Source organism: Poeciliopsis prolifica, unplaced genomic scaffold (genome assembly GCF_027474105.1).
Source record: "Poeciliopsis prolifica strain line A6 unplaced genomic scaffold, Auburn_PproV2 SCAFFOLD084, whole genome shotgun sequence".
Lineage (NCBI taxonomy): Eukaryota > Metazoa > Chordata > Actinopteri > Cyprinodontiformes > Poeciliidae > Poeciliopsis > Poeciliopsis prolifica.
In genome coordinates, this window is record NW_026562459.1 from 821,599 (window position 1) to 846,729 (window position 25,131).

The following is a 25,131-nucleotide window of genomic DNA, read 5'->3' on the forward strand; positions in this document are numbered from 1 at the left end:
ATCACTAGCACTTCTCGCCAGACAAACCTGGTTCTCAATGCAACAAATTCTTCAAAATGGACAATTTTCTTGTGTGGGTTGCAGCACTTGAATAAGTCTCTCAGAGAAGCTGTGAAATAGTTTTCTCTATTTCTCCAGGTGAGTGAGCATTGGGGGAGATAAGCCTGTCACAGTTTCCCTGCAGACTGAAGCGCAGGGAGCACATCTCAAACAGCAGGACAACTGGCCAGCAGCGATAGCCAGTCAACATCACGGTGAGAGGACTGAAGAGCCGCTGGTGTGTGTTTAGGGGGGGTTGGTGCATCAAAAACTGGGCTTGCTTTCAGAGGATCTAAGCCACTCAGCAGCAGTATCTGTGACAGAGCCGGCCTAATTGTTTTTGCTTCCAAACAAGATTCACTTTGTTTTCAAAGCAGAGAAGAAAATGGATGATTGATGGAAGTGAGCCGTGGGTGATGATGCTTTTGAGGTTTTACTGGAGGGTGGAAGGTTGAAAAATTGCATTAAAAGCCATTTCTTTTCACAATCTAAGGACTTGCAACGGCAACATTATGGCAGACAAAACCAATATGCCAGGCTGCATTATTCTGGTGTTTTATTAAGTTTGGTTGTCAGAACAGTTTCTTCCCCCTGTACGGATTTCTTCTCTTAGACTTTGATGCTTTCAGATGATGAAATAACTTTTAATATCAGAACATGACGACTCGAGTAAATTCAAAATGTAGTTTTCAAATAATTTAATTTATCAGAAGAGAAAAGCAATCAACCAACTAACCTTGTGTAAAAAAAAAACAATAATAATAATAATTATTATTATAAAAAGGGTATTTGCCCCTTAACCTCATATGGATGGTCCATCTTTGGTGGCAAAAATTGCCATCATTTGACTATAAAAACTAACATGCATCTAGAGAGAAAATCTGGTCCACTGTTGTTTATATGATTGTTTTAATTCAGCCAAACTGGAGGGATTATCATAATAAAATAATAATAATAATAATAATAATAATAATAATAATAATAATAATAATAATAATAATAATACAGAGCTTTGTGCACTTAAATAACTTAAAAAGAACATAATATGTAGGAGAAAACATAAAATACAAAAACCCTTTATCTATGAGTTTGACAATGTCTATGATTTTTACTAAAACACGCAGATGACCATAAGCATCATAACCAGATTTATCAGAACTTTGACTATGCCATTCCAAGTCCTTAATTTTGTTGTTTAATTTAATGTGGGTAGCGCAGAGTTGTATTTCATGGCCAATATTAACTGCAGAGTGCATATTTGTGTAAAGTTTGTACATAAAATAGATGTGAAAATTCACCAAATACAAGCTGAGAACAGCAACGACTTTATACATCAATGTTTGCATGTTTGGGTTTGAGATGGAGCCAAATTGAAGAAGAACCACATTAGTAATGTGCCTCTCGTGAAGATTTTTTCTTCTCAATACTGAAATACTTGGCGTACTGTCACTAATAAAAAGGTCACAGAAATAGGACATTTCTGTCCAAACGTTCCTCTAGTAATTATTTAAAAAATGTTAAAATGTCAAGAACTCAGTGAGACAACTGGCCTCACGCTTTCAACTCTTGAGATCTTTTGTGAAAGAACAAAAATGCAAAAAGGTGTGTCGGCATCACATAATGTCAGATGATGAATGTTTTTGAATCCCTGACCAAATTTAACTCGCAGTATCAAAGCTGAGTGAGGGAAACTGCAGTGGCTGCTGCAGTTAACTGACTGTTTACCTGTTGTTTAGATAGCAGCTGAAACACGGATCATTAATTTTCTCTGCACTTTAAGCAAAGTGAAAAGTTTGCCATGCATATTTTGCTATTAGGTCTTCTACACTTGATCAATAGTAATAACACTGAAATAGATGATGAATTAATTTATCAGTCTTATCAAATCTAAGAAAGAAAATGCTAATGTTAGCCTAGCATGTCCACAAACTGCTCTGGCATGTTTGGAATGAGATATAAAAAAGTTCTATCATGTAAACATTTTCATTGATGTGTCTTCAAACCATTAAAGAAATGTATTTACTAAGTGAAGCCGTGTTGGAGCAGCATTAAGGCTGTCTTGCTAAAACTGGTGTTTGGGGGGGGGGAATAACAGATCAGAGAAACGACAGAATCACTGGGAAATGAATTAATGATATATGTTACAATGCTAAAGTAGAACATGTGACACGAATGTAATGTAGTGTATTATTTTCCTGTGTTTTAAAAGTGCTTATTCAGGATTAAATGCAGGAGTTGAGAATCTGTGTTGGATAATCAAAAAAGCCACTAAGTCTTCTTTTTATTATTTTAGTTTTTATAACAGTTCCCGCTCTTGCCCAAGTACTTAAATCCACTTTTACTGTAAAGCCATTAGGGGGATTCTGTATTCACATTAAACGGGGATATAAATCTCTATCACAGAGAAAAACTCACCCGTCCTTCTTTCTTACAGACACCCACACACATTTTTTCCATTTACTCCCACATCATGCTCACAGTGCCGTTGGGTCTAATAAACATTCTCCGGGTTAATTATGCGTGCTGCCCGTTACATGACCATCTAGGTCAGAACTGACATGTGTAATTTTTCCAGCACTTATGAATTGAAGCCAACAGCTCTCCAGAGGCTTGTGGGAAGCAGGTGACTGCTGGACACCAGCCACCCCAGAAGACTACAGGAGGCTTGTTCATATTTTGAAGTGGTCTGAAAAAAGAGAGAGATGTTCAATCATTAAATCATGAGGGAAATTTCTCAAAGTCATCTTCAGGAATCCAATTAAGCAAACTCTGGGGTATCTTATAGTTTTAAAAGATCTGTGCTTTTATTGAATAAAAGGGACATATTTAAAGTTATCCTACAGCTGGTTTAAGCATACCCAGCTGTGACAGGATCAAATATTAATTTCACCATGACCTTGTGTAGTATGCAAACAGTAACCTTCTACCCAGTTATTAAAAAACGAGTTCTGAATTGAGTAAACATGAAAAAGGTCAGATATGTGAGCATAAATGCTTACTTGAAATTGTCTTTGCTTCAGAAAATTTGCAGCAGAATTTCATGGAGCTGGTTCACATCACTGCCCAAGCAGTAAGCAGTTCAGGCTAATGCTAATGTTTTGGTATGTGGCATACCAAATACTTCACATCAATAACTTTGTAAAGGTTTTATAGTAACTAAATAAAGTTCTTCCATGTTTTATTATTATTTTAAGTAGCTATATAAGTTTTGAGGCTGCCAAAAAAAAAGTTTTTTTTTCATCTGCAATTTTTTCTTGATGACACAGAAGAGGATTGGAATCAAAAATAATAATAATTTTTAATCAGAATTCTGAAATTGTGACTTTAATTTTCAGATTAAAGGCAGAATTTTTTTCAGTGGCCCTGATTCTCTTCCATATGATGAAGTTTATCCTCTATTGTGTATCAGAATTAATTCTGGACGAGTGTGTTTTCTGAACTGGATCATATTGACATGGCTCAAAGTACATTCATAGAAATGAAAAGTTAACCAAAACAGTACAGTAGTTGTAAATGTAGGTGATTTTATAATTAAATAAAGCTGCAGGCCAAATGTTTGTATTTTACATTCAATGTACACACAATATCATACTTTCATTGGTAAACCTGCCGGCATAAACTGTGTTTATACAAGAAGTTTTATGTCACAACAGTTTTACTTTTGCTCAGGCTTTTCTTTCTTTCAAAATATTCTCTTCTGGTTTGGTAATAAGTGGCATATGAACAATATCCAAAACTGTCAATATGACCTAATATATCATTTTTGTTTGGTTAGCATTTGCTCAGCAATGGTTTGGCATTGACAGAAATACAAACTTTGACAGCTTAACAAACTTAAATTAACCCACAAGCATGAATTAGTCCTAGACTTACACACTCAGACACAAGCACAAACACTATAGAGTACCACCTGAAAAAAAAATCTCCTCTTACTTTTCATGAGCTGCTATTGCAGCAGCTCTCCAGGAATATGTTCATTTATTAAACAGCTTCCGCACCATGTTTTCTGATGCCTTTTATAATCTCGGGACACATGCAGATCTCCAAAGAACAAAATTAGGTGACTCCTCTCTGTGTTCCTCCAGTTGAGGACTCTTTTCTTTAACGTTGAGAGTTGCAGAATAGAAAAAGTTAAGTATATGAAAGTGGGTTGTGCGATTTTGCACCTTCAAAGTGGTGAAGTTTCAGGGAGGGATAAAACAAACTCTTGAGAATACGGAGATGCAACAGGATGAGACGCTTTACCCATGCGTCACGTTCACCAATCCAGCAACAAAGGCCAAAACGGGACAGAGTGGAGGAAGTTTTGTCTCACACAAAAACTGGCAGAGAAAGTGAAAAAGAGAAGAAAATGATGTTGTGTGTGTATGCGGTCCTGACGTTGAGGTTTTTGACTTTAGAAACCATTTTTGATCGATGGAAACCAGAACCTTTTCCAAAGAGGTGCACTGTGGCAGAATTACTGCATAGCCTATGACAGCGATAACGACTTGGCGCATATTGGGATTATACTGCTGTGTGAAGTCTTTGCGCCCAGCCTATTAAATATGCATGAATGTTTGAAATGAATTTTGGAAGATTTTCACCCCCCTTACTCACAACCCCCATTTCCTTTTATTGTCAGACTATATAATCATATTCCTGTCTATTAAAATTCAAATGCATAATTTAAACATATGACAACAACAGACTGAGAAAGCGAAGGTTTGTGTTCAGCAGCTGGCAGCAAGGTTGCTTTTGATGAGCGCCGTGTGCTAAATTGACATTGTTATGGTGGAAGAAAAGAAGTGAAACAAAACATTAAAAGAAAAAGAAGAAAAAAACAACAACAATCCACCCCAAAAAAATGTCACCCTGGTGAAATCCGATGGCACCACTTGAAAAGTGTGACACAGAAACATATTGGCGGCTATGAAATATTCAGCAAGGTTACAGCGAGGCTGCAGCAGGTGGAAGCACTCTGCTGTTCAGGCTCCGCTTGTTTTACACGGTTTCATTTAGACCCGATGACTTTATCAGCACAGCTGCTCACAACCAATTCCACCCAGCGTGCAAAAGTTTTAAACCACCCGTAATGTCGTCAGTATTTGCCATGAAGCAGCCAGACTTTCTGCTAATCTCTCAGTGGTTTTGATCAATAGTTCTCCAGGCTTCTTGAAGGTCTTCCAAAGTTTTGAAGTATTTTAAATCCATGTTTTTTCTTTTTATTCTTTTATATTGCATAACTTTTTTGCCATGTATTTTATTCTGTTAATCTGCTCTGTCCTTGTCTTTTCTGCCTTTTTATAATTGCTTCAGGCAGTCTAATTTACTTTATTTTAAAAATAGGATTTAGTTTTTGAGCATAAACTGTAGAAAATTATGAAAATCATCCAAAAACACCCAGAACCAGGAATAGAACACAAGAATATTGTGTTACACAAGTTGTATAATAAGAAGATAATTTGACCACTGCTATAACGCCAGGAGGCTAACTATGATTTCAGAAACCAAGTATTCCCTACCTGTTTGTTGGTGTCGTTGGTAACCACAGCAGCAGGTACAGAAAGGAAAGACACTCATGTACAGGTGTAGATGGAAGTACACACAAACAAACATGGGGAAAGATCCAGTGCTGGACGCTCTCACACCGAGATCTACCCTCTGAGAGACTGAGCGCATAAAAGAGAGAAATTCTGTGGGAATGGAGGAGCGCAAGCTTGAAAGGGAATGCAGAAATTGGAGATATAGCTGTGGGTGGAGGGCAAACTAACTTTGAACATTCATTGCTGTGAAGTTATTATCCGTCCTCTCCAGAGGTCACAGCCAGGGCTGGTGGGAAGGCTTCTCAAACAGAGGAAAAACCTCTCACGTACTGAGCTCAGAGGGCATAAAATGAGCTTTTTCTTATTCCCCAGACTTTTAAAAATGTCTTTAAATATATAGATGAATAGATATGTGCATGCTGGCTGAATCTGTGAATATAAGGCCAGAGTTTTATAAAGTGTAATTGTGATGCCAAAACTGCACTACTTTAAGGATAACTCACTAACCAAATTACCTCACACAGGATTAAGACCCGACAACTTTAATGAAAATCCACCAGGACTTAGAAAGCGGTCTCCTGGCCTTCTGGCCTTCTGGGCTCTCAATCTGTGTGATAGAGAGTGGAAATTCCCGGGATTGTTTTCAGCTTGGACAAAGTTTCAGCTGGAGGCCGCATCGGAGGTTTTTTTATCCGTTTATAAGATGTTATTAATACGGTGGCAGATTTATTCTTAAAGTAATCTGCACATTTTACTGACATCCTTCTTCTGACTGAAACTAAGAGAGATGTGAATCAGAATCTGATTATAACATGGTTTTCCAAATGACTTGAATTAATGTCAAAGCCTGTAAAAAAAAAATGAAACTCCTTATTTTGAAATCACATTTTTGTGTGTGGATGTGAGGTTTGAAATGAAACATGCTGCTTGGTGCCACAGCTGGTAGGTCCCTCCGTTGTTGAACTGCAGACATTGATTACTGCGCTTGTTTTCTCAATAGCCATCATCAGGGCGAACCTTAAATCCAGTTTTTATTGTTTTTGAAGCCGCCTGGATGACACCTGCATTTAGTCTGCACTCATCTGTCTGAATCAACAATGTTTAATGGTAGAAAATATGTTTAGAAATTTTCAGAACAAGTTTTAAGATAAAATGGTCTAGCAACATCTGAAAATTCAGAATGTCCACCAAAAATATGAACTATTAAGACCAATTAATGTTTTTTGAATACATAAATCAAACTGACTGAATTTATTTACTGGATTTCTAGTCATACTGACAACTCAAAGCACTTCACTCTACAGTTGCATACTCCAATTCACACTCACAAACACACACACATTTAAATACCCAATATAAAAATTGATAGGCAACTTGAGGTTTAGTGCCTTGCCCAGGGGTACATCATCCTTATATGAGTAAACTGTAATCAAACCTACAACCTCATCTATATGCATCTTCTGCTGCTGTTTTATGACTTCCAGCACACATGAGCCTCAGTAATAATGTGCTGTTGAATTTGTCCCTTTTGAAAACTAATGTAACATCCAAATGTGTTTTCCTGGCCCCTCTGAAAGCCTTTTAGGCACCGAAGGCTAATAAATTTTCTCTCTGAAAAATTATGTTTAAACAGATTCTCTAAATATAACCAACTAAAAACATGTAAATGGTAAAATTAGAACATAGCCATAAATAGTGGCTACTTTACATCTGAAATTAGGTTTTGTTTATTTAATTGTTGGGTTTTTATTACTATTTTCTTTGGCCCACTTGGAAATTATAGTATATACTGTTTGATATAACCAACGTTTTTTTTGCGTTTACTTCACCAAGTTAGACTTTCTTATAATCTGTTTTAAAAAAGTCAGGAGCAATACATTTCTGCAGGATTTCTGAAGGTCTTTCAGGGTCTTTCTTTGACTTTTGCTTCTTTTCGACTAGTTTTCTGTGCAGTTCTTGTACCTGACCTTTGGAGCATATTATTTTAATGAACAATATGAAGAAATGCTGGGTGCAAGAAGCATTCCTGAACTTTGTTTCTTAAAGAAATAGAATTGTAGAATTTGTAGAAAAACATTTATTCGTTTGTGGAAAAGTCCTGATTGGATAGTAACACCTCAGCCAGAATTGAGGTTGTTCCACTGCCTATGAACTTTTCAAATTAACAGAAGACCCTAAAAAGAAAGATCTAAAAAGCTGGTGAGCAATCATAGAAATTGTTTGATTGCTGTAATTCCTATAAAGTCGATGCCACTCATTGTTGGGAATGGCAGATATATTGTTTAACATTTCTTCTTTCAAAATTGATGCTCATTTGACTTCTGTTTTCTTTCTAGGCATGTCTATTTCATTTTCTATCAGAAACAAGCTTTTTTAAATTGTAATCTGCGAAGAGTGTGAATACTTTGACACTAGTCAAACATCAAAACTCTTGCAAAATTAACAACTTGAATTTTGCTGCAACATATCAACAATGTTTTTTGAAATCAATTTGGTTGAGCACTACTTTCTCCATCCTAATACTTAATTTGACTCCTACAGTACTTTAGAAACACAATGCAATTACCTCTGCTCTGCTTGGTCCCTATCAGTTGTTTCTGTCTGCTTGAGTTTAGATATTAACAAGAACACATATTCCTCCTAAACAGCACGTTTTCTGTTTATAGTTTGAGTGTAGAACACTTTAACACATAAATATCTCCTCTTTATATGGATTTCTGACTGCATGAGATGCTACAAGGTTAAGTGGAATGATGGATAGATTAATTTTACACAAACCTTTCTTTCACACTATTTTTTTCTCAAGGTCACAAAGCTTCATTTGAAGCACAGTATAAACTCTGTGCATGGAACACTGTGAATAAGATTTGAAACTCTACCCAGCTTGACAAACAAGCTACTCATGAACCTTTCCTTGGCTATGTTAAGAGGGTTTTTTGTTGTTGTTTTATATATATTGTTGCATAGGATTTGGAATCAATCCCAATTCAAAACCAGCACGATGTCAGCAGACAAGCCCGCTGTGGGGCTTTTAAGAGCCAACACAAAGCTCAATAATGAAGCTAAAACACTCAACCAAGAGAATTCACAGCCAGAACTGTTTTAAACCCAGTGGCGTCACTTGCCATTGATTTTTGTTCTGTGCAGACACTCTGTGTGGTGTCCCTGTTTTTAATTTTTGTTTTGCCACAGTCCAAATAAAGTCCGCAGAAGCCTCAGGCTGTGTGTCCAGGGAGTCTTCTGACTCTATGGAACGCAGGCAAATGGCTGTCTGCAAAATCCATTCAGATTAGCATCAGAAGGCTAGAGACTTACCTGGCAGATTTATAGGTTTAAAGTGAGAAAAGTAAAGAAAGTAATGCTATCAATGAATTTATTTAGAACCAGAAATGAGACATAATGGACTCAGGAGCATAGATCTTGAAATTAATTAATATTTACTTGAGCCATACTTAATTTTCAAAGCAATAAATCCTCCAGGTACTTTTACTCAGGGCTTCTCAAGGTAGTTGGCAGGTGGTATTGTATGTGCTTCTGTTAATTTAAGTCTCCTCATTGCGCTCGGCTTCTTTGTTTGTTCCCAGATGGACTCCGTGTCATTCAGATCTATCCTCTGTGGAGGTCAGGCCATCTGTTGGAGCAATACTTCTTGTTGACTTCTTCTTCTACTTTCGTTGAATGTTTGGTATATGGCTTACTTGCAATTTGTCACAATCTGTAACCTTTGTGTTTACGTTGCAAAGCAGCACTAATGAAGGTGTGAACCTTAAATCTTCACAGCGAAAACACAAAATCTCACCATTATAAATTAAATAATCTGCCAGTGAATAAGTACTTTTTGTGAATATTAATGAGAATCATAGTTGATTTTTCTGGCTTGTTTTCTAACAGTAAAGTTATCACTGAGTTTGTTTGTATTTATGAAAGGACAAGAACCTTTAATAAAAGTGATAAACTGAGAGATATGCAGCTCTCAGTTTTCAGCATTCCTCCCTACAAACTCTAAGGGTCTTTGTTTGTGGTCTTCACACATTTAACACCAAATGTTTCAATAAGTTTCACCTCACTCAATAAGTTTCAATTGCACATTTCTGCAAGATCAAACGACATACCCCCTGCTAATTCCTCTTCAGATCTGAGAGGGATCTGCAAATTAGGCATGAGGTTTTGAAGTAAACGCTGTTTTGCCACCACGTTCCATTTATTTTCAGCTCCAACACTCTAATTGGCCCCAGAGGTGAGGAGGAAAGTGGATGTGATGCGAGTACGGACTCCAGCCAGATATTCACCTAATGCACACACTTATAGAAAAGTCTGTGAGGACTTCTGACATTTCCATGCAGGAATTCCTTATCAGATGGTCAAAATTGCAAACAAGCAAGACTGAAAGGCACTAACAATCAGCAATCAGTGGTTATTAGTGAGATCTTGACTTTTCTATAATGAAATGTCTGAACACTGAGTCTCACCTTCTGTACATAAAAAATCTGCAAAACTCCTTCCATTTATCCAGGTACATGAGGTTAAGATTTAATACCATTGTTCCATCTGTGAAGTCGTATAACAGCAGCACATACACTCAGGCAAGACTTTAAATGGTATCATGTTTCCATGCTTGTTAAAAAGTCAGAAAGACCTTTCCGGATAAATATCCCCGATTTGTTTAATTTAGGGGTAACAAGCCAGCTGAAGAGTTCGATTCCTTTTCCTTGGTGGTGATTGGCTTTACTCCCAAGAGCGGAGATAACAAAGACCGTGGATGTTAGCTTCTGCAGTTTTCTGAAATTAATGCAGCACGTCTTTTAGAATATCTCTACCAGTTGTGAATATTATATTTATTTAAAATCTTGCCAAATATTATCAGTGGGATTTTGTTTCGGGCTTTGACTGGGCCATTCTAATTATGTTTTGAACGAAACCACTTCCATGTAGATCTTGCTCTCTGTTTCCCGTTGCCCTGCCTGTCTCTGGGCTTTTGTAGCCAGATTCAGATTTCTCCATGCTGTCTTTTCCTTCCACTGCAGAAATGTGCAGAAATCCACTGAAATGCATTTCACTTACTGTTTCTAATTTAGGCAAGATGTTGAAAAAATTCAGTTTACATCAGTGGAAGCTTCTGTACTTGGATGATTGTTTTTAATATTGCTGTTACATTTGAAACAAACATTCTGAGCTGTAGCCTTTGAGCAAAGTGGACTAACCTGTCATGTCATTTTTATCCATAAATCCTGCCTGATTGTAAATATGGAGGCAGTTGTTGCTGGGGAAAGAAACACAGACTCGTAGCAAACTGCTGATGGATGGCGAAGCAGTAAAAGACGAAAGGAGGCGGAAGAGCTGGGGGTTTTGTTTTCTATTTGACACTGATGGATCGCCCGGGCCTGGATGAACCCACGTCTGGACAGTCCAGACGTTTATAAAATCCTGAGGATTATAGAGAGGGAAGGAGCAGATGAACAACAGCACAACCATCCACTTACATCCATGCCAATATCTTACACACAGTCTAAGCAATTTGATTTTTGCATTATCTATGTCTACTTGCATTTGGTTTGAAGACTGTTTTTGGTTGTTTCAGTTGTTTGCCGACTTAATCCTGTTTCGTTCAGCTTTGCAAAAATCTAATTTATAGCTTGACCAGCATCTATTTAATGCTTTATTTAAATAATGGCTTCAAAAGCAGCAGGTGTGTAATATTTGGTCAGCCTAAAAGAGGCCTACATAATCCTTCTGCCTAACTTCAAGTCACCATGAAATGAAAAATGACTTTGTAAAATTGTTTGTTAATTTTCCACCCCTACAGTTTTATCCTTCATACTAAAAACCTGCAAAATATGAACACTATTTTCCTCTTTCTAATGCCATTTATTTCAAAGTAGTGCCAGTTTTGGCCTTTTCATTAATTCATTCCAACATAAGCCAAGACTCAAGACCTAAGTATTAACATTCAATCCACGTCATGCTTTATCAAAGTTTCTTTCCATGTAATAAAGGTTTTTATACCATTTATTAACCTGCTCCACACTCTTTGGTGCTATCTCTTTTCTTTCTTTTGATAACAAACATGCAGAAACTCTGTGAAGTTGAAGTCGGAGGAGTCTGCTGCTCTGTCAAAAAGCCTCTTGCCTCCTCGCCAAGGCCTCCTATTCATGCTGCTGGAAAGTCTCCCACATGCTGTCAGTGGAAACACAAGGGATGACCGTGGGTGCCTCAAAAGATATTCACAGAAAAAAATGAAAGCCAGTCACTGCAGTCGCTGTCGCAGTTGTGCTCAGTACAGACAGGCTGATTTTTGCAGAAAGAGCGCATAAGGGAAATGACTAGCGTTTCTATTCCAGTCCCCCAGGATCTCATGGTGGTTCTACGGTTTACATCCTTTTTATGACATCCCTTTATGATATCCAGAAAGACTGCTTTCCTTGCTTTTTCCCATCTGAAAGTGCAGACACATGCTGTAATAATGGGGTTTGTGTTTTGATATGCCATGAAACTACCTTAGCAGCTCCCCCATAGAGAGATTATTATGTGGAAACGGTTTGGGATAATTATAAAAAAGCACAAATCTTTGGGTCCTGATAAATGTTCAGGTTGGTATGTTGTCTGTTTACAACCAGGTAATTTTGTTTAGTGATCCTGAGTGCAAAATGATTAATATTAATAGTACTATTAATAGTTGTATTTTGGATTATAGTCACTGTTGTGCAAAGAGCTACACCTCATAAATGCATTTCTTGTAGTGCTTTGCCAAAGCAGAGACAGCACATTATTCTTCATGAACTATTTTGTCCTCAGGCAATTTGGGTAGGGAGGAACTATGAACATCAGTTCTCCATTGGATTTAGGTCTGGACTTTGACTATGCCATTCTAATACATAAATATACTTTGTTCTAATGTATACCATTGTAGTTCAGGTTGTATTGTGTAGTCAGTGGCTTGCTGGAAGGCTGGTCTTTTGGAACAGGTTTTGCTCCAGGGTGGTCCTGTACTTTGCTCGATCCATCTTCCCTTCAACTCTGACTAGCTTCCTTGTTTCTTCTGAAGCTACACATCCCCACAGCATGATGCTGCCACCCACATCTTACATGAGGGATGGTGCATTCAGGACAATGTAAATTTTTTGTTTTGTATTTGTCTTTATCACATCCAGTGATCAAAAAGCTCTTCTTGGTCAAGAGAAAGAAAGTTCTCATATCATAATAATATTAAAGCACTTGAATATAAAGTTAAATTAAGATTATCAATGAAATTCATAATTAGAATGTTTCTCATATTAAAAAGCAGTTTACATTTACAGTTCAATTCCATTTTATTATGAAATTAAGGACTGATATAAACAAGGTGAACATTTTTTCACAATAAAAAATAAAAGAGACTGCACATTGATAGAACTTTTCTTGCAATAAGAAGGTTCCAATCACAGTTTGGGGTCTTTCTACATGGAGTTTGGATATTCTCCCTGTGCATTTTTAGGTTCTCTCCAGGTACTCTGTCTTCCTCTCACAATACAAAAACATGACTGCTGGGATCGCTCTAAATTGCCCTTAGATGTTAATGTGTGTGAATCTGTCAGTTTCTCTTCAAGAATAAGTGGCTATAGAAGATGGATGGATGGATGGATGGATGGATGGATGGATGGATGGATGGATGGATGGATGGATGGATGGATGGATGGATGGATGGATGGATGGATGGATGGATGGATGGATGGATGGATGGATGGATGGATGGATGGATGGATGGATGGAAAAAATAAAATCACCTATAATTATACTAGTGTATAGGAAAAACGCATATTTTTCATTCTAAAAGACAAAGAACAAATGTTTTATATTATATTTAATGCAGTTAATACAATTGTAAGTAAACAATAGACAAATGGTGGAAGTTTACCTGCATATAGCTACGTTTGGTAGTAAAATATAATGGCCAAAATGAGAAATGTCCTAAAAGTATTAGTTACCAAAATATGTTGACATGGCGTCACCTCGTGGAAGTAAATTGTAATTGCATTTTCCTTCTTTATATGATTAATGTAAATGAGGAAACGTGGTGGTTTTTATTTTCATGTGTTGTTAAAACAGTGTTCAAAGTTTAGTATATTAAAAGCGTAGTAAATTCTCTAAAAGCTCTGCTTATTTAGGTCAAGTCATCGTTTGGTAACTTTAGAGATCTGACGATATTCAACCAATCATGTAGTTTTTTCTTTACAAGCTGACCAATCAAAAAGGAGGACGTTTAAACGTCATTTGCCGTCTCACTCGTGTAGGAACTTGCGCAATATCTAACAGTAGAGCGCCATAGTGGTTGGATCAGTTAAAGTGTGTTGCAGATGGTTTAGAAATCTGCGATTAGCGCCGGCGTAGCGGCCATCTTTACATGCGTGCTTGAAGACACATGTCAGCTCCAACACAGAGCATGAGAGGACACAGACCGGGGATGTTGAATCTGAATACTGTGAATTTGTTGAAAATACGGTAGAAATGTGTGGGTTGTAGCTGTACACAAACAGAAAGTAGTTTATTGTTGTGTTAAAAATAATGTTTCGGCTTACGAAGACTGCGCTCCAGAGGCTTCATGTTCGGTGAGTTGGTGTATAACGGTCTTGTGCGAAATTCAGTTCCCCTGTGAAAATCTGTTCAAGAACGGCTCTCGGTTCATTTCATTTAACTAGCATGAAATGAAGTTAAGGTTCATTTCATGCTAGTTTAAGGTTGTAAATCCATGTCAGTCATTATTGGCATAGCTGTGCTTTTACATTATATGTAAACACAACATAATGAAATGAAATACTTTGCCTTATTTTTTTAGACTTTGTTTAGGCTCAGATTAAAACTCCCTCGTATATTAATTTAACCTGCATTAAATTAAAGGTCAAATAACTTCAGGGGTCAAATTAGGCGTATTTAACTGCGACACAAGATCCTGTAAATGTGAATATTATATTCACATTTTGGGCTTTTTGACATCAGTAAATTCCAACACATTATTGTGTCAGGCCTCTTTTTGACTAAATACAAGCAGGATCTAATTCCAAAATAAAATAAAAATAAAAAAATAACATGCATACATTAAGTTAAATGAGAGGAAATCATAAAATAAGTAGCTCAGATATTTGTATCAACATGTGGGTCAGTGGAAGGTCATGTGCTGTCATTGATTATGTTTGTCACTGAGGTGTTATTTTAGTAAATAAAATAAATAAATAAAGTAGTTCAACCTGATAACCACATTAAATGACTTCAAATCTGAGGAGTGTATGTAGTTGTCATTATATTGCCATTTTAAATTGGTGGGCATGTCAACTCCATGACATAATTATGTTCTTTTTAAAATAGAGTTGTCTCTTAAGTCTGACATTTCAAATAAAATGGGAAATATATGTATGCACGGTTTCTTGCCAAATTGTCTGGAGTCCTGATTGAGCGTGGACGTACTTGATCCTCCAGGTTGAATGGACGTCACCAAGCATGGCGGCTGAGGAGCTCGTCAGCTAGAGAACAGGCTCTGGAGTACCAGCCGGGGCAGAAAATCCACGGTTTCACTGTCAGAGAGGTAGCAGCAGCTTTCCCCAGGCTGATGCAATAATTCATCGTCTGAGTGTTTTGTTTCTTTGAAAATTTGGAGGTTTTAGAATTTTTACTCCCAAAGTATAAAATGACGTGATTAAATCAGTACATTTTGCTGCCTTCTGCGGATCTCAGTAAGACAAATAATATTCTAAATATGCTACATGCTTGTACTTCCTGTTAGCTGTCTTGTGTCAGGACATCTTTAGTTTTTATTTCTATAACCTTGAAATTAAACTTGGTGCTTCTTATCCTGACCTCAGGTTACGGCCGTCCCTGACCTTTGTCTCACAGCTGTGAAGTTAACCCACGATCAAACTGGAGCTCAGTATCTGCATGCAGCCCGGGATGATTCAAACAACCTCTTCAGGTTGGTAAGCTCTTAGTTTTAAACTGATGGCAACTTCTACTTAATCTGCGGAGTCTTTAACAGTATCATAGCTGTGCTTTATTTGTAAATAGAATCAGAAATGGCCTCCTGGTTTCTTAGTTTTTCTTATTTGCTCTTGCTGTTGTTCAGTGTCCAGTTTAGGACGACCCCGATGGACAGCACAGGGGTCCCCCACATCCTGGAGCACACAGTGCTGTGTGGATCTGAAAAGTACCCCTGCAGAGATCCCTTCTTCAAGATGCTCAACCGCTCGCTGTCCACCTTCATGAATGCCTTCACGGGTTCGCTATTATTTGGTTGTAAATGTATCGAGACGCCTGTGCTGAGATTGTGTTCATTATTCCTCGGATAAATCCATGTAAGAGACCTGCTTTATGTTTCTGCGTGAACAGCCAGTGACTACACAATGTATCCATTCTCCACCCAAAATGGAAAAGACTTCCAGAACCTTCTTTCAGTTTATCTGGATGCAGTTTTCTTCCCATGTTTACGAGAACAAGATTTCTGGTGAGATTCAGCCGCATTGCTGCACTCTTCACATTGACCATAAGCAACTAGAATAAATTAACTCGAGTTTAACTCTGTTTATATTCTGATGTTTAGTTAAATTAGTTGTAAATTCATAAATTAATTTTTTTAAATGAAAATATACTTTTGGCATGCAGACAGTGGTACTCTGTTTTAAAAAGCGGTTTGGGATCTTGCTATAAGTTGCGTAAACTGCAAAGCTCTTAAACATTACAGATGTAAAAGTAAATTGTTGCTCCTGCAGATTTTGTTTTATCTTGTTCTTTACTTGTCTGAACAAAAATCACATGAACACTATATTCATTTAATAATTCAAGTGATTTTCTTCTGTTGAATAAAAACAAAACTGATGAAACAATAACTAGTTGGCTCACGGCTTCATCTAGTTCAGATAGAAACTAGAGATCAGGCCTGAAATCTGGGTCTAGTGTTGGACTGAGACCTTCAGAGTCACATGAAGACAATCATAAAGTCGGCCTTCTATCACCTGAAGAACATTTCCAGGATTAAATTTCCTTTATATATGCTGCTGCAATGTTTTGGATTTTTATGCTTTATTTTTAGGTTTTGTGTTGAATGAACTTGCTATGCAAATAAACTTACCTTGCCGTGTCCTTTAAAAACAGTTTTTTTTCTCTTAGCATACCTAACTGCAGTGTTTATGGTTAATCTGTTCAGGCAGGAAGGCTGGAGGCTGGAGAATGAAGATCCGACCAATCCCAACTCCCCGCTGGTGTTTAAGGGAGTTGTGTTCAATGAGATGAAAGGAGCCTTTGTAAGTCACTATCACGTGCATTTCAGCGTGCACACAATTACTGTTGCATTTTTAGTTTATTTAAACACAATTCTAGTATTTTTAGTCCACCATATTTTTTTAAATTTCCTTTATTTAACCAGATAAACCCCAATGGGATCTAGATCTCATTTTCAAGAGGGACCTGAGCAGAAGTCTGCATATAACTGGCAGACACAATTTCTCATAAATCTACAATGTTTCATTTTAGCTTCTTCTTGTCCTTGATGTCCTTGATATGAGATGAGGTGTGGGGAGGTTTTCAGTTCTCAAACCACAACAGTTTAGTAAATATGCTGAACCAAACTTCCAAACGCATCATTTAGCTGATTTATTTATTTATTTTTTTCACCAGTATTCCAAGCACCATTGACATTTGAATATTTCTTAGTAACTTTACTTGGGCTAGATTTTTCATTAGTGTTGATAAATGGATTAATGTTTTTTACAATGTCCAATTTTACTAAGAGTCAGAAAAACAGCAACAAAACCAACAGATCAAATAGTGAGTGGTTTTGTTTTTAGATGCATAATGTGAAACAGTGATATGTGGAATTGTAAAATGTAATATTATTCTTAATACTTAGGATCTAATCTTGACATATGTGTATAATACCATTTTAGCCTTTCCTCTGTAGTTATTAATACTTTAATCTTAAATCTTGAGTATATAGATCAGGACTTCTTCTCCTTTGTTCATATTTATTTTGAAGATTCTATAACCTTATGAAAAATGATCTTTTTCGTTTGCTTTTCCAGTCAGACAGTGAGCGTTTATATGCGCAGCACCTTCAAAACAAGTTGTACCCTCACCACACCTACTCTGTGGTGTCGGGCGGAGAACCGCTGGCCATTCCAGACCTGACCTGGGAACAGCTTAAGCAGTTTCACGCCACACACTACCATCCCAGTAACGCTCGGTAAGGAAGCACGGCGTTCCTAACACTGCTGCACAGGAATGGAACCTGGGAGTTAAAGAATATTCTTCATTCTCTTAAATGTTCAGGTTCTTCACTTATGGAGATTTGCCTTTGGAAAACCATCTGAAGCAGATCCAAGAAGACGCTCTTTGCAAGTTTGATCGCATCAATGCAAGGACAGAAGTCCCATCTCAGCCTCACTGGAACAGCCCAGTAAGCACACAACATGCATGCTGCGTATGTAAAATTATAAACATTAGAAATGCCTCTGATATTACTGTGGATTTCAACTGCTTTTGTCCAGAGAGAAGACCATGTGACTTGCAGCCCTGATGCTTTGGCTCCAGATCCAACTAAGCAGAACACTCTCTGTATGAGTTACCTTCTGGGAGAGTAAGATCCGGCTTTAATTGATAGTCTTGGAAAGTTAAAGTCCACATCTGTGATTTCAGCCTGACTTGTTTATGTTTCTCTTCTTAGCATCACAGATTCCTTTGAAGGATTTACTCTCAGCCTGCTGTCTTCGCTCATGGTCTCTGGTCCAAACTCACCCTTCTACAAATCCCTCATCGAACCCAAGATAGGAAGTGACTTCTCCTCTGTTGTTGGGTTTGTACATAAACTTTGCTTGGAAGAATAGTTGACCATGCAAATGTTGCATCACAGAGGTTTTGTGAAAATATTTTTGTTGTCCCACAGATATGACGGAAGCACCAAAGAGGCGTCCTTCAGCATCGGCCTGCAGGGGATGGCTGAGCACGACACGGAAAGGGTCAAACAAATCATCAACCAAACTATCGACGATATCATAGCGTGAGTCGCATTACTGAGTTCTTCTTTGAACCAAGTTAATCATGTGGGCCAGGGAAATTATGTCATAATTTCCCTGGCCCACATAATTATAATTATGTTAAAACAAGTTTGTTTTCCAGATCTGGATTAATAAAAATATGGACTGAAAATAAAAATAACTCAATTTCTAGACTTTTTTATATTTTTTTTGTCACATTTTCCTTCAGTTCTTCCTTCCTTTGGTTTATTCTTTCTACCTACTTTGTGTCCAGGGAAATTATGTTTCCTTCCATCTTTCTGTGTATCCCTGTTTTTGTCAAGGAGGGTGAAATTCTGGATACTTAATATCACTCAGTTTTGATTCAAATCATTCAAATATTTCATAGCTGAAGATAAAGTTGAATCATTATTGGGCATTAGTCTTGAAGATGTGCTGTTTTTTGCTGTAATTTTTTTTTTTTTTTTTGATGAACTGAAGAGGGTATATGTTACATTATCAAGTTATTTAACAATTAGCATGTAGCTAAATAACCTTCTTTACACCTTCTTGTTTTGTGGCAGGAACGGCTTTGAGGATGAGAGAATCGAAGCTCTGCTTCATAAGATTGAGATCCAGATGAAGCATCAGTCCACCAACTTCGGCCTGGCTCTGGCCTCTGTGAGTTCACCGCTCAGTGTTTTTTTTTTCAGGAATCCAGGGACTCAGACGTTTTGGGTAGTGTGTTTGTTTTTTCTGTGTTTAAAATCTGTAATTTATTTATTGCATATTTCTACTCAAATCAAGAATTTAAACATGTTGTCAATGATTTCCTTGGAAACCTTTTTTTTTTTTGCATTAAATCTTCTGTTGTTGCTGTTTGCTTCTAACCCTTTCATCACCTGTGATTAGAGGTTTACCTTACCTGGGCTTTTAGGTGTCATAAAGTAAATGCCATGCAGAAAAGAATTGCTGCAGAATTAGAGCTGTTTCAGTTTAACCTGCAGTTTTTTTTTCTGTCCTTCATCATGGGCCTCTTTTTCTGCATGTTTCTAATAGTATATAGCTTCATCCTGGAACCACGATGGAGATCCTGTGGAGCTGCTCAGAATCAGTGACAGCGTTGCAAAATTCAGACAGGCGCTGAAAGAAAACCCTCGCTTCCTCCAGGACAAAGTCAGATACTACTTCAAGGTAAATTTAGCCTAAATTCAGGCATAAGAAAGGTCTATCCACAGTGCTTGGCATATATTATTTGTGTATTTACGAATCTAAAACACATTAGATTTTAATTCCATGCTAATTGTTGCCTTGAATGGATTATTTGTGCAGGAGAACAAGCATTGTTTGACGCTGAGGATGAGTCCTGACGAGGCGTTCCTGGAAAAACAAGCCAAGGCTGAAGAGGAGAAGCTTCAGGAAAAGATCTCAGTTCTGACCGACAGCGATAAAAAAGAGATTTATCAGAAAGGTAACAGCTTCACTTCAACGCATCTGGTTATAGATTTATAGTGTTTACTGTTTATTTCTGTTTATATATTTTAGTATTGGTGGAAAAATAACTTTAGATTTTTACAGTCTTTTCTATTTTGTGAAACATGGCTTTAGGTTTGAGGCTAAACTGGAAGATTTAATCCTGTATTTCTGAGTCGGGTATTGAATTGCATGTTTTCTTGCCGAAAAGGTCTGGAGTTGCTGGAAACTCAGAGTAAAACTCAGGATGCCTCATGTCTCCCTGCTCTCAAAGTGTCCGACATCCAGCCAACGATACCCTTCACTGCCGTTCAGATGAGCACTGCAGGTACAGCAGTTCACTCCTCATCTCATTTAATCGTAACAAAACGAGCCAGTTTGTTTCTAACGGGGTACGTGTTCTCATGCCTGAAGGTTATGTCCCGGTTCAGTACTGTGAGCAGCCTACAAACGGTTTGGTGTACTTCAGAGCCATGTGCAGTCTGAACACTCTGCCAGAGGACCTGAGGGTTTACGTCCCGCTCTTCTGCAGCATCATCACCAAGTGAGTTCCAACGTATGAGCCGAAGCCCCGGACCTGGACTGAGATAAACGCTACTGGTGAACATGGAAAGACACTTTAATATAAAATCCTCCTTCCTCTTCTTGAGTAACATTGAATTGAATTTAATCTCTTTTTTTAATGAAGCAAAAAGTACAAATAAAATTGGGAGCAATGCTTTTCCATATGGTGGAAACAGAAAACAGGCTCAAACATTCACACAAGCAGATATTGTAACATGAGTAGCAACAGCTGCTTCCTGTTGTGAATGCTCAGGCTAGTTAGCATGACAACTGATGATGGTGCATAAATAGTTTTTTTTTCTGGAATGACAAGTTACTTCTCCAGCATTAGAACTTTTATTTCAAATTGAAACACTTTCTTGCCCCAACTAGATTTGGGTCCTTTTGGTGGCTTGGTGGTTATTCTTGCACTTTGATTAATTCACTCAAGAAGATTTCTGAATGTTTTTAAAGAAACATTCATACATTACTTTTTGTTCATAAAATTACTTTTTGTTGATACTTACTGATAAATCCTTACCAAATATTATGAACACAGTTGATTTAACTAAATAGTTATTTTTGTTTACTGCATGTTTTATCATAAATTTGCTTTGAAAACTTAACAATCAAGAAGACATGATGTCGATTTTCCACTCTAAGCTGCAACAGCGGATTAAAAGTTGTATTGTTTTTGGGCAGAATGGGTTGTGGAGATCTGGATTACAGGCAGCAGGCCCAGCAGATGGAGATGAGGACAGGAGGAATGTCTGTCTCAACGCACGTCATTCCTGACTGCAGCCTGATGGACACGTTTGAGCAGGTTAGCCAAAAACACATTTATCCTTTTGTCTTCTTCTACTTTTGGATAAACCTAAGCTCTGTCTCTAAAGGGAAATTGTCAGCTTATTGTTGCTGTTTCTGTCGTCTCTTGCAGGGGGTTCTCCTGTTCTCCTCTTGCCTGGAAAGAAATCTTCCTCACATGTTTAAACTTTGGAGCAGTATTTTCAACAGGTTAATAAAACTCCAAGATGCAAATACACTTTCTGTCAATTTTCTCTTGTTTTTCTGGCTGGATATTTGACCATTTTTCTTATCAGAAATGATGAGACTTAATAATTCAAATTGATTGGTTTCTTGCTATAGATTGGGCCTTTAAGCATTGTTGGCATGTTCTATAATGGTGAGAGAAGGAAGCTCTACCTTTTCTAATCCAGTCTAAAACTAGTTTTTGAAGAAAAATGTTATGGTCAGATGACAGAAATACATTTTTTTCTATAGTTAAGTAAATTTGGATGACTGTAAACAAACTGATGAATGATTATTGCTTTGCATGAAATAACAAATGACCGGTGGTTCTCCTGCAGCCCTCATTTTGACAGCGAAGAGCGCCTTCGCGTTCTGGTGATGATGGCGGCGCAGGAGTTGGCAAATGGGATCTCCTGTTCTGGACACATGTACGCCATGACCAGAGCGGGACGACACCTGACACCAGCTGGGGAACTGCAGGAGACCTTTGGTGGGATGGAGCAGGTAATCCTGATTTTGGGCAGCATTGACTGAAAGATGGAATGTCTGTTATCTGTAGTGTTTGTTTTGTTGTACCATCTCTCTGCTTTGGTTTACTGATCGGGCTTTATGTTTTTATTTGAACATTAGGTGAAGTTTTTGAAGAGAATAGCAGAAATGCCAGATCTTACACAAGTCATCCGAGTATTACCCAGGATCAAAAAGCACCTTCTGAACCCCGAGAACATGAGGTGGGATCATTGCTAGATTTTCTAGTCACTTAGTAATAAAGTTTGGTTGAATCTGAGAAGTTTATCCTTTTTCTTCATATTGTAACAGGTGTGCAATCAACGGAACGCCACAGATAATCTCTGACTCAGCAAAAGAGTTGGAGAGTTTTATTAACGACGTTGCTGAAAACAGAAAAGAGCGCAAATTTATCAGAGCAAATATTATTAAGGTAAGATATTCCTAATGGACTGAAGCAATGCCCTGCTTAGAACATATATTCATTATTATGCATTTTTGTTTCTTTGCTACAGAAACCACTTGACCCTCTGGATGATTCAGGTCCAACTAGAAAACTAATAACAGTAAGTTCAATATAATCAATGGGTTTGGATGTTTCCTAGTCGTTGCATCTGTTATCCATCAGTGAGAAACCTAGAATTATAATTACATTCTGGATTGAACAGTTATGTCTATATTACCTGAAGTTTAAACTTTTTTTTTATGCTTCTACAGGAGCCAAATTTCCAGCCATGTCAAATGAAAACTTTCTTCCAGATGCCCTTTCCTGTTAACTTTGTCAGTGAGAGTATCCGTACAATCCCTTTCTGCCACCAGGATTATGCTAGGTAACTATAAAACAAATACAGAAAAGTCATTTGATAAGTGATTGCATCTTTATTATAACTTTTATTGTAGCTCACTTAATGTAACTACAGGCCTTTCCCTGCATTACATGTCAAAATGATCACATTACGGTAATTATGTTGACATTTTCACATTTCTCCATTGTTTAACCTCTCCACTTGCTGCCATCTTCTTCTGAGTCAGTTTGTGCATCTTGGCAAGAATGATGACGGCTAAATTCCTCCACGGAGAAATTCGGGAGAAGGGCGGAGCCTATGGAGGCGGAGCCAAAATGGGAGGAAGTGGCGTGTTTTCCTTTTACTCTTACAGGTGGACAGCAATTCACACATTCGATTAGCCTTACTTCATTTTTTAATAACAAAATGAAAATTATTACAAAATAAGAATGTAAAAATCAGTCTTTGATTATATTAGGTACTTAAATTTTGAAGGAAAAAAGAATTCTGGTGTTAAATTCAACCCCTGTGTGCTTCAGGAGCATGTCGCCCTTAGATATTATCGTTTATTTCTGCTAACTTTGATGATTCTGTCTCAAAGCCAATGAAAACCCAAAATTCATTTGAAGAAAAATGTCTATAACTCTTTACTATTAGTTTAAAAAAATGCACCTGAACATTCCTGTATCCTAACTCAGACGACGAGTGGAGAACTCGGCTGAGCTGTTTGATTTCTTTTTCCCCTACGTTAGGAATCATAACCTGTGCAACCGTTAAAGGACATTTCTTAAGCCTCTCTTCTGTGCCTCAGGGATCCGAACTCAGTGCAGACGTTATCTGCATTTCGAAAAGGCGTCGACTGGGCGAAGTCAGGCCAGTTCTCTCAGCAGGACATCGACGAAGCCAAGCTTTCCGTTTTCTCCGCTGTAGATTCACCTGTGGCTCCTTCAGATAAAGGTGATGATGCAACATTTAATGGCTTTTGTCACAGAATCTTTTTGTAACATTTTAGATGCTTTTTTTATGGAGTGGAATCTGCTAGTTTGTTTTGATAACTTTTCCTGGATTTTCTTTTCTCTTAACTTCATTTGCTATATGATATAACATTTTTGCTCTTTATTTATTAACTCTGGTTTGAATAAAGCAGAGTTAAAAGGCTGGAAACTGATTTGATGTTTAAGTTGGTATCTGATCTCTTCTCTTTGTGGAGCAGGAATGAGTCGCTTCCTCAGTGGAGTCACAGATGAAATGAAGCAGAGTTACAGAGAACAGCTCTTTGCTGTGGATCATAAAAGCCTGGTGGAAGTGGCAGAGAGGTAAAACAGTTCAGGATCAATGATTGTTCCATGTCTTCACTGTTGAAATCTGAGTTAGCCTTTGGGAAACTCTGGCACACGAAGCGGAAATCAGCTGATTGTTTTCCTGCAGGTACCTCGGTGTCGGTCAGAGCACCTGTGGAGTCGCCATCCTGGGTCCAGAAAACGATGCAATCAAGAAAGATCCAACGTGGATATTAAAATAATGTTCTTTTCATTACTGGACACAAAGCTTGAATGGACTCTATTCTGAAACCAAACAAATGTGTAGGTTTTTTTTTTTTTTTTTTGTATTGCTGGCGAGAGACAGAAACGCACAACATGAAGACAACTAAAGCAGAAACCTTTTTATATTCCATCATGTACATATGACTGATGGAAAATATCCGTTACAGAAACACATTGAATACAAAACGAGATTGGAGTTTTGTGAAAGTAGAATCACTAAACATACTTTGTCATTAAATCATTACATTTAAAGGGATTTGTTGTCATAAAGTGATTTTGTTTGTCCAACACAGCCTTTAATTTACCAAGACTAACTAATGAGAAACTTCTGTTGTGTTCAGGGCTACAAATGCAGCTCATTACATTAGAATGTAAAAATAAAATTACAGTGAAACTCATCATTACAGAGTGGTCTAGTTCATGCAGGGGTTGAAATTAAACATTTTCTCCACCAGCCACAGAGGCTGGCAGAGAAAATGAGGCTAAAATAACATTAAAGGCTAAATTTACTTTTTTTGTTAATATGAATTCCCCACTTTAATGACCAATATTTAACACTAAACTTTACAACAAATCTGAGATTTGATATAAATTTTGAGAGCACAATACATAACAAATGAAAGTGATTTTAATAAGTTGGTAAGGATCAGAACCTCAAAAGAACTGTAACTTTTAACTGTTTCTTCAATATAAAAGAATCCATAAAAAACATTTTTTA

At 37.4% G+C, this 25,131-nt stretch overlaps 1 protein-coding gene across 2 annotated transcripts; it reads left to right on the top strand.

Annotated features, from left to right (window-relative positions):
- Window positions 1-13,962: 13,962 nt before the first annotated feature.
- pitrm1 (pitrilysin metallopeptidase 1) lies at window positions 13,963-24,811 on the top strand. Of its 2 annotated transcripts, XM_055022308.1 has the most exons (27): window positions 13,963-14,146; window positions 15,012-15,117; window positions 15,395-15,501; window positions 15,652-15,803; window positions 15,915-16,029; window positions 16,729-16,825; window positions 17,603-17,763; window positions 17,850-17,976; window positions 18,068-18,156; window positions 18,244-18,372; window positions 18,463-18,576; window positions 19,117-19,213; window positions 19,592-19,726; window positions 19,865-20,003; window positions 20,217-20,333; window positions 20,420-20,549; window positions 21,251-21,371; window positions 21,486-21,562; window positions 21,916-22,081; window positions 22,208-22,308; window positions 22,397-22,517; window positions 22,600-22,650; window positions 22,802-22,914; window positions 23,117-23,242; window positions 23,681-23,826; window positions 24,083-24,185; window positions 24,298-24,811. In XM_055022308.1, the coding sequence occupies exons 1-27, from the start codon at window positions 14,103-14,105 to the stop codon at window positions 24,389-24,391; spliced, it is 3,078 nt and encodes a 1,025-aa protein (XP_054878283.1). In that variant the 5' UTR covers window positions 13,963-14,102; the 3' UTR covers window positions 24,392-24,811. The 2 variants fall into 2 exon arrangements, with proteins under 2 accessions (XP_054878283.1, XP_054878284.1); XM_055022309.1 differs by lacking the exons at window positions 13,963-14,146; window positions 15,012-15,117 and having other exon boundaries at window positions 15,393-15,505.
- The last annotated feature ends 320 nt before the right edge of the window (window positions 24,812-25,131 follow it).

What these genes read in the sequence shown, in the direction of transcription:
- pitrm1 (XM_055022308.1), top strand. Translation starts at nt 14,103, where the DNA reads ATGTTTCGGCTTACGAAGACTGCGCTCCAGAGGCTTCATGTTCG. An exon ending in ATGAGATGAAAGGAGCCTTT is followed by an intron (nt 16,826 to 17,602) that starts GTAAGTCACTAT and finishes TTGCTTTTCCAG; the next exon opens with TCAGACAGTGAGCGTTTATA. An exon ending in TGTGGCTCCTTCAGATAAAG is followed by an intron (nt 23,827 to 24,082) that starts GTGATGATGCAA and finishes TTTGTGGAGCAG; the next exon opens with GAATGAGTCGCTTCCTCAGT.